This window comes from Corapipo altera, unplaced genomic scaffold (assembly GCF_003945725.1).
Source record: "Corapipo altera isolate COAL_440 unplaced genomic scaffold, ASM394572v1 61063, whole genome shotgun sequence".
Taxonomy (NCBI): Eukaryota; Metazoa; Chordata; class Aves; order Passeriformes; family Pipridae; genus Corapipo; species Corapipo altera.
The window spans coordinates 665,026-674,583 of record NW_020885024.1 but is presented as its reverse complement, the minus strand read 5'-3'; the positions used below and the strand labels follow the sequence as shown (position 1 = coordinate 674,583).

General features: G+C 45.5%; 1 protein-coding gene across 1 annotated transcript in view; it reads left to right on the top strand.

Annotated features, from left to right (window-relative positions):
- Positions 1-1,940: 1,940 nt before the first annotated feature.
- The window catches only part of LOC113959167 (rapamycin-insensitive companion of mTOR-like), a 121,316-nt gene continuing 113,698 nt past the window's right edge, over positions 1,941-9,558 (top strand). The window contains 1 exon segment of the mRNA XM_027668003.1: positions 1,941-1,948. Coding sequence (XP_027523804.1) covers positions 1,941-1,948 — 8 coding nt within the window.

The following is a 9,558-nucleotide window of genomic DNA, read 5'->3' as shown; positions in this document are numbered from 1 at the left end:
TGTAGTAGAGGTGGCATTGGTCTCAGGTGGAAGGGTTTGAGTTTCCGCCTCAGCCTTAGTCTTCCGAGCATAGTCCACAGCAGCTCGATAGGCACTCGCCAGGCCCCAGTACAAAGCAAAAAACTGCATATTTGGGTCCTCGTAAGATAAACACCCTTCTGCCAGACGACGTGCCACCTCATCAGGATCAAACACCTGCTCTGGTGTGAAATCCCAACTAATGGGAGGTGTCACGCGCCCTACCAATTTGCCAAAGTTGACCCAGATTCCTTGCCATCCAGGGACTGGTTTTCTTAAGACCCTTCCCAAAGTTCCAGCAAATCCCTTTGAGTTTTGGCGTTTCCTACAACAAGAAAAGCAGTACCGCACCACCTTTCCAATGTTAAACACCACTTCCATGGCTTTTAGGAATAGTATAACTGTTGCCAAACAATTTATGTAAGGATTGGGACCAATTTTGATTCCAGGGACCTCAACCACTAGGCCTTTGATGTCATAATTAAGGAAAGGCAGATATTGGTAGATGCCTTTTGGGTTAGTTCTCACTGGATACCCAGCAGCATATATAAAAACGACCAAAATAACCAAGAAAATGAATAAAAAGGCCATGTTTATATATTTTTCTCTCTTTGTTCCCAAACAAAGCTATATTTATATAAACAATAGGTTCTTGGCAACTCTCCCGGTAGTGTTCCCAAACAATGGGCAGTGTTTGCACCAACTTGGCTCCCTTCCCAGACTTGTTCCAAAACAACCGTGGCAAAACCAAAAACAAACCGAGATAACCAGAGATAAACCAGGCAGAAACACCAAAATAAGGTGATATGGTTTGAAGCTGGCTCCCTGCCAAGTCTCCAAACCTTACCACCAGAAGTCCCCCCCCCCCCCCCAAACCTCAGGGAGAAGAGGGAGAAAAAACAACCAACTAAGAAAAATCCGAAACGAGAGAGACAGCTAAAGTGATATATATAAATATATTTACACTTATATATACAATTTAAAATATATACAATTTTCACAGGGGAAGGGGGAAGGGAAAAGGGAACAAAACCAAAATAAAATATATATATATCCCAAATCAGTAGCCCGAGATCTAGTAACTAAAGAGTTAGCAAAGAAAATATATCACCACTCTCCTTGGGACAACCGAGAGTTGCTCCGGGACGATCGCCGGCAACCTCCGTCTCCCAAGGTCGACAAGGCCTCACCAGGCCTCGCTCCCCAACACTGCAGACTCAACAGCAGGGAACCTGCACCTCCAAGCCGCCGGAAGGAAAGAGAGCGAAGGCCTCTCCTCCTTTCTTCTTATATTCTGGCTTACGTAAAAATCGTAGGGAATACTGGGTAAATCTGGACCCTTCCTTGGTTACAAACTGGTCACCAAGGAAGGCCTAGCCCAAACCACCACATGACTCCTATAGAAAACAACTTGAACAACTCAGTCCATGGAACAGCCACAACGTCTGGGTGACCCTGATGAATGCTCTAAACCAAACCACCTTCTGTGCCTCCTTCAAGCAACCTGAACTGCCTTTCCACACGTGCCTTATTGGGGCACCTGTAAATAACTCTGATTCAGTGAAACTCGTTTCTAATGTTACACGACCACAATATTGGGCTAGAAAGGCTTGCAATGCTTCAGCGCTGAACTGCATTACAAATGTATCCGCTTGGCTGACTAAACTACCAGTAGGCATTGCATCGCAAGAATTAGATATTATGGGTACCTTAACTGCTACTGCTTGCTTTTACTTTAATTATACTAAGGGATATGACTTCCTTCATGGTGCAGGGACCGCTTTGCAAGATGTATCTCCAGATATGCCCTTTTACCGGAATGCATCTGCCTGGTGCTTGTATAGACGTGCTCGGCCCTCATATGGTGTAGCAGTTGCTCGCCAGATTCCAAAAGGATACTTTTTGATCTGTGGCAATCGGCCATGGCCAGGTATTCCAGCAATGCCTGTAGGGGGACCCTGCACCTTTAGCAGACTAGGTTTGCTTATACCCACGGAGAAGCTTTTATTAAATCACTCACGTATTTACAGTCACGTCCTAACTAAACGATCACTGACCCTTAGTTCTAAATGTAGTGATACATTAACTTTATGGAGTCAAGCAGCTATTATATCTGCCTCTTTATTTTTACCACAAGTCGTCTCAGCAAAGGCGGTAAAACAAATTAATAGTTTGGCATGCTGGATTACCAAGCAAGCAAATTTGACCTCAGACACACTTTATAAATTTACCACTGATGTAGATAGTGTACGACATGCTACACTACAGAACCGTGCTGCGATTGATTTTTTACTGCTAGCACATGGACATGGTTGTCAGGAATTTGAAGGCATGTGTTGCTTAAATATATCAGATCATTCTGCATCCATTTATAAACAAATTGCCGCTCTACAAGAACAGACAGATAAGATTAGAGAGGAAACTGGATTTTTTGACTTGGAAAGATGATTGTCTGGTTGGGGTCTTTCAGGTTGGTTAATGTCCTTACTCGAGACAGGGGTCTTAGTTTTGGTAATAGAAGTTGTAGTTGTGCTTGCAATATTGTCATGTTTTGTGTCACATCTGGAAAGGGCCCTCCAGAAAATGGCACAGGCAGTCTTTCTCGCACAAATACAAAGAGAGGGAATTGTCAGGGTTAACAACGGGTCTGTTAGCTCTCTGGGAGAAGATATTGACCTGGGAAATTTATGGGTGTATCCTTGAGATAGGAGAGGTATGTACGCAGCCCTAACAAAAAGAAGACAACTGTGGAGTGCTTAGATTCGGTCCTGTGAGAACTTCAATTTTAGTCTTGAGCTTTGCCAAAAATATCACTAACAATTAAAATACAGTTACTTGCTTACCTTCTAAAACTGCTGCTTGCTACTAACATGAGATATAAAAAGACTCATGGGAAATAATAAAGAGACTGGTACTTTGCTCGGTACTAGACTGTCTGTGTTTTTCTTTACTTTCGACCGCCGTGACAATAACAACCCTGCATTCACATATTTGCTTGTCCTTATTTGCTCTTTGCCTCTCCCACAGTAGATTCCAAGTACTGTTCAAGAATACTAAGCTGTTTCACGAATCTCCCAAGCAACACCTGATAGAGGACATAGAAAATATTTTGCCCACATGATCACTTGTTCTGACACCATTTGAGCTCTTACCTTAGTAAAATTATTCAAGTGACCTAGTTTTCTCATATTTGAAACACCTTGTAACTTGGTCACATTTTGGAGAATCTCTCTCATATTATCACAGGGTTCTGCAAAAGAAAATAGATTATTATCAGATACATTTGAAAAAAAATGTAAGCACGCATTCAACATACAGTTTCTGAAATACAACAGGTACTCTTCTGGTCTTTTAATTAAGGATGCAGATCATTTTCCCTCAAGAAGTATCCATTTCATTTATTCCTAGAACCAAAACCAGGCATAACCATGTTGTCTAGAACAAATGCTAAAGCCTATGGAAGAGAGAGAGTCCTATTTTAAAGTAGAATTTAATCAATATCTTAGATTTACAGTTGACAAAAAAATTGATTTAGTGTCTGAAACTACAATCCTAGCATCTCATAACTGGTACCAGCTTACTAGAAGCTGGTGAATGTTGTCCCTATTTTCAAGAAGAGCAAGAAGGAGGACCCTGGAAACTACAGACCTGTCAGTCTCACTTCAGTGTCTGGTAAAGTTATGGAGATTTTTCTGGGAAGTATTAAAAAACACCTGAAACACAACACTGTCATTGGTCACAGTCAGCACAGCTTCAGGAGAGGAAAGTCCTGCTTATCAAACACAATTTCCTTTCATGACAAGGTAACCCACCTGGTTGATCAAGGGAAGCCAGTTGATGTAATCATTTTGGATTTCAGTAAAGTTTTCGATACTGTCTCTCATAGCGTCCTTCTGGACAAACTGTCCAGCCCACAGCTGGATAAACACCTCATGGAGTGGGTAAGCAATCGGCTCACGGGTTGAGCACAGAGGGTAATAGTGAATGGGGTGATATCAGACTGGCGACCTGTCACTAGTGGGGTTCCGCAGGGCTCCATCTTAGGCCCTGTGCTCTTCAACATCTTCATAAATGACTTGGACGCAGGACTGGAAGGAATACTGAGCAAGTTTGCTGATGACACAATACTGGGAGGAGCTGTTGACTCCCTCAAAGGCAGGCAGACCCTGCAGAGAGACCTGGACAAATCAGAGGACTGGGCAATCCCCAACAAGATGAAGTTCAACAAGGGAAAGTGACGGATTCTGCACCTGAGATGGGGCAACCCTGGATGTTCGTACAGACTGAGGAATGAGATGCTGGAAAGCAGTGCCATGGAAAGGGACCTGGGGGTTGAATATGAGTCAACAGTGTGCCCTGGCAGCCAGGAGGGCCAACCGTGTCCTGGGGGGCATCAGGCACAGCATCACCAGCCAGCTGAGGGAGGTGATTGTCCTGCTCTGCTCTGCGGCAGCCTCATCTTGAATATTGTGGCAGTTTTGGGCACCACAATATAAGAAAGATATTAAGCCATTAGAGAGTGTCCAAAGGAGGGCAATGAAGAGGGTGAAGGGCCTTGAGGGGAAGCCATATGGGGAGTGGCTGATGGCACTTGGTCTGTTCAACCTGGAGAAGAGGACACTGAGGGGAGACCTCATAGCAGTTACAACTTCCTCTTAAGGGGAAGAAGAGGGGCAGACACTGATCTCTTCTTTGTGGGGACCAGTAGCAGGACCCAAGCGAATGGCCTGAAGTTGTGTCAGGGGAGGTTTAGGTAGGATATTAGAAAAAGGTTCTTCATTTTGAGGGTAGTTGGGTACTGGAACAGGCTCCCCAGAGAAGTGGTCACAGCACCAAACCTGACAGAGTCCAAGAAGCATTTGGATGATATTCTCAAGCACATGGTGCAACTCTTAAAGATGGTCCTATGCAGGGCTGAGGGTTGGACTCGATGATCCTTCTAGGTCCCTTCCAGCTCGGCATATTCTTTGATTCTGTAACTGAACAGCTTTATCCTTAATCCCCTTGTAATCCAAAGATAAGAAGAAGACTTAAAGACAGAGATTGGAAGGGACCCAGAAGGATCATTCAAGTCCAACTCCTGAAAAATAATGACTTCAGAAATAGAGATATAACCTCTATACTATATTAATCTATACTGCTATGGGCAGGAACACCTTCCAGTAGACCAGGTTGCTGAAAGCCCCATCCAACCTAGCCTTGAACACTGCCAGGGATTGGGCAACCACAGTTTCTCTGGGCAACCTGTGCCAAAAATGTGCTGGTTTAAAGGTAAACCAACAGGGGAAGTGAACTCAACTCAAAAGAGAGATTATAAGTCAGAATAACAATTTAATAAAATAACACAATAAGTACGATTATACAGGCAAACAATTGGTTTTAACCCACAAAACCCAAATATACAACCCAGCACCCTGGGGCATGAACAGAGTGGTGTTCTTTGGGCCCCCTGAGTCCAAAGTAAAAGAAGACGGGAAAACCTGTTGGTGAGAGTGCTGTTGCAGTCTGGTCAAGAGTGGTGATTGCAGTCCAGTCAAGAGTGATGGTTGCAGTCTGGCTGAAAAGTGGTGGTCTTCAGTCCAGTCGAGAGTGGTGGTCTGCAGTTTGGTTGAGAGCGGTGATCTGCAGTCTTCCTCTGGATCCCACGAGTGGTTCCAAAAGTTCCAAGACTCCGAGATTATATATCCTCCAGTTCAGGCAGGAATGTTCAGTACTTACCTCAGGGCGGAGAGTTTCACAAAAGAGTGTGAGGACAGGGAGGCACCCTCCTATCTCACAGGTCTCTTAACACCCAGTTTATAGCCTGAGGAGTCAGGTTACTCTGGGCATAAGGTGTAAATAGTCTATTGATACCAGTTTCTGGGAAATGGCATGGAAGGCTATAGAATACACAGTTTTGGGTTACACCCATCCTGTGATGAACTGGTCCCAACTGTTCTAACTAGGACATTATCCACCCCTTATTCTATGCCATCCATGTCATGCCCAAATTAACACCATTTAAAAACTATACCCCTTTAAAACTATATACATCTATATATATATACAATGAAACATTACAGGCCACTCTCACTCAAAATTAGGTCCCCTTGTGGTACACAACGTGTCTCCCCATCTTTTTGCATTACTTGTCCTAGTTAGAACAGCTGGGACCGATTCATCACTGGATGGGTGTAGCCCAAAACTGTGTATTCTATAACCTTCCATGCCATTTCCCAGAAACTGTTGTCAGTAGAGGTCTGAGAGATAGGGGGATGTTCCTGTCCCCATGCCCTTTTACAGAACTCCCCACTCTGAGGGAAGGACTGAGCATCCTTTTATGGAATTCCCTGCTCTGAGGGAGGGACTGAGCATTCCTGCCTGAGCTGAAGAATATATAAACCTGGAGTTTCGGAACCTTTCCCCACTCATGGGATCCAGAGGACTGCAGCTCATCGCTCTCAACCAGACTGTAGCCTACCGCTCTCAACCGGACTGCAACCACCGCAATCGACTGGGCTGCAGCCGCCACTTTTGACCGGACTGCAACAGTTCTCCCACCGACAGGTTTTTCCCCTCTCCCTTTACTTTGGACTCGGGGGGGAGGGGAAGCAGGGAGCACCGCTTTGTTTGTGCCCCGGGGTACTGGGTTGTACATTTGGGTTTTGTGGGTTGAGACCAACTGTTTGTCTGCGTGGCTGTGCTTGTTGTATTATTTTATTAAATTGTTATTCTGACTTGTAATCTCTCTTTTGAGTTGAGTTCATTTCCCCTGCTGGTCAACTTTTAAACCAGCACATTTTTGGCGCCCAACGTGGGGCAGAGAGAGAGAGAAGTCAGAATCACAATTTCATTTAAAGCATTTGTCTATTTGGATACAGAAACTCCCTGATCACCACGTTGTTTGATGTATTCACGTGGATGTTGTATCTGAGTCTGTTCATATTTCCACAAATGTGGAACTATTTGCCTGTTTTGATGTTCTCTTTAAAACCAGGGAGAGGGATCCAAATTGCTTTATTAGTATACTATGTTTATGTCATCATAACATCAGAAGCAATAAGTTTCATTGTAAATGTGTATTCCGTCCTGTTTGCATGTCCTGGTTTGGGTTGCTACCTCTGGGGCCTCATTAAAAATCACACCAAGCCCATTGGGGGAACAGGGGGGAATGGTTGTTTCCAGCCTCTCACCTCCTTCTTCCCCTTCAGACCTGCTACAACAGTTTTTGAAAATATTGAGTTCCCTTTTGATGTTAAGGACAGCATAATGTTATTGTTAGTGTTGCTTTGTCTGCTCTGTACTGTCTACACCACGTTTAGGGTCAGAACAGGACCTTCTAGGGAGGTTGTTTGGACGCCTGCCCTGGGAGTGGATAATGCTGAGTGGCATGGGAAGTGGGAGGACATCGGTCAGTATTTGGAGAAGTTTTCTCCTCCAATGATCTGGGAATTCACCCCTGAACAACTGCAGGATCCTGTTAGCATGATAAGACTGGTGAAGGGAAAATGCTCTGGCAGCTCCAGAGATGGTCAGTTCACAGCAACCTGCTGGACCCTGACCACTGCCTACCGGACACTACTTGACATGGTATAGCACTGTCAGGGAGAGGAGAGAAGGAACAAATCCACAGACACCATGTCCACCCAAACCACAACTGAGTCAGAGGGAGAAAGAAATGAATCAACCGGCACCGTGTCCACACAAACCATCGAGGAGTCAGAAGAACAATCGAAACCAATAGCAGTCGCCCCTGTCCAGAAAAGGAAATCAAAGACTAAATCAGTCCGTATAGCAAATGATGATGAAGAGACAGGACCTTCACATCCACTGGAGGAGACAGAGCCAGAAATAATCACTCGGCCCCTATCCCTGGGTGAGCTACGTGAGCTTCAGAGTTCACATGACAGGCGAATGAGTCCATTCTGACCTGGTTGCTCCGAATCTGGGATGCTGCAGCTAACGATACAATTCTAGATGAGAGTGAAACCAGACAGTTGGGACCCCTGTCTCGAGATGTAGTCATTGATCAGGGGATTGGAAGGAGGCAGGAAACTCTCAGCCTCTGGCGGTGACTGTTGTCCAGTGTGAGGGAGAGATACCTTTGTAAGGAGGACCTCCACGTACAGCAAGGACAGTGGAACACGATGGAACAAGGTATCCGGTGCTTAAGAGAATTAGCTGTTCTGGAGATAATCTTTTCAGAGGCTGAAAGATTCCCTAAAAGTCCAGATGGCGTACAGTGCACATCCCAGATGTGGTAAAAGTTTGCACGACTTGGGTCAGAAATGTATTCCCGCTACTTAACAACGCTGCAATGGAGGGAGGGAGAGGACAAGGTGGGCGCGTTGGTTAGTAAACTCAGGATTTATGAAGACACTGTCACCGCCCCATTACGAGCCCACGTCTCATCTGTGGCAACCAAATTGGCTGAACATGTCCGAAGCCTGGAAGAGAAGATTGAAGAGGGACACCAGAAGCTAAGAGAAGAAATTAATGAAGGGATCTTCCATATCGCGCCAGGACAAACAAGAGTCTCTGCTATCCGGAGTCAGGGTCCCCCAGCTAAGGAGAGAGGGTACACTCCACTTGGCAATCTATGGTTTTACCTCCATAAGTACGGAGAAGATATGAGGAAGTGGGATGGGAAACCCACCTCTTCCTTAGCAGCCCGGGTACATGAACTGAAAAGAGGAACAAGTACCACAAGGAACTCTTCAAGGGTAAATGCTGCTCCAGTCTCTTGTGGACAAGACTCCAGACGGTACAGGAATGATGATACGTCTAATCCTCTTGAAGGGACCTCCAGGTCATACTTAGAAGAAGAGCACAATGAGTACCATGACCAGGACTAGGGGTGCAGAGCGCATATCACTTTTCATCTTTTGGTAGCTTGTCATATGATGGGGCCTCCTCAACCCATGTGACCTGCTCCTCTTCTTCTTCAGAGGATTGTCCAAAACTCTCACCTTTGGGCCAATTGGTGATAATTTCCAGAATCCCAGGGCGATTAGGATTCCCTGTCCGGGTTTGCTGTGTGATCAGAGTGATCCACTTACTCCATGTGGCATCGGTGGCGTGATGTAGAGAAGGAACTCTTGCCTTGAACATCCAGCCCAGCACTTGTAGTCGGGGTGCCAGGAGGAGCTGCGCTTTGGTGCCGATCACTTCTGAGGCAGTTCGAACTCCTTCATAAGCAGCCAGGATCTCTTTCTCAGTTGGTGTATAGCTGGCTTCAGATCCTTTGTATCCCCGACTCCAGAATCCCAGTGGTTGTCCTCGGGTCTCCCCAGGCACTTTCTGCCAGAGGCTCCAGGAAGGGCCATTCTCCCTGACTGCAGTGTACAGCACGTTCTTCACGTCCTGTCCTGTCCTTACTGACCCAAGGGCTACCGCATGGGCAATCTCCTGTTTAATTTGTTCAAAGGCTTGTTGTTGTTCAGGGTCCCACTGGAAATCATTTTTCTTCTGTGTCACAAGGTAGAGAGGGCTTACAATCTGACTGTACTCGGGGATATGCATCCTCCAAAAGCCCACAGTGCCTAGGAAAGCCTGTGTTTC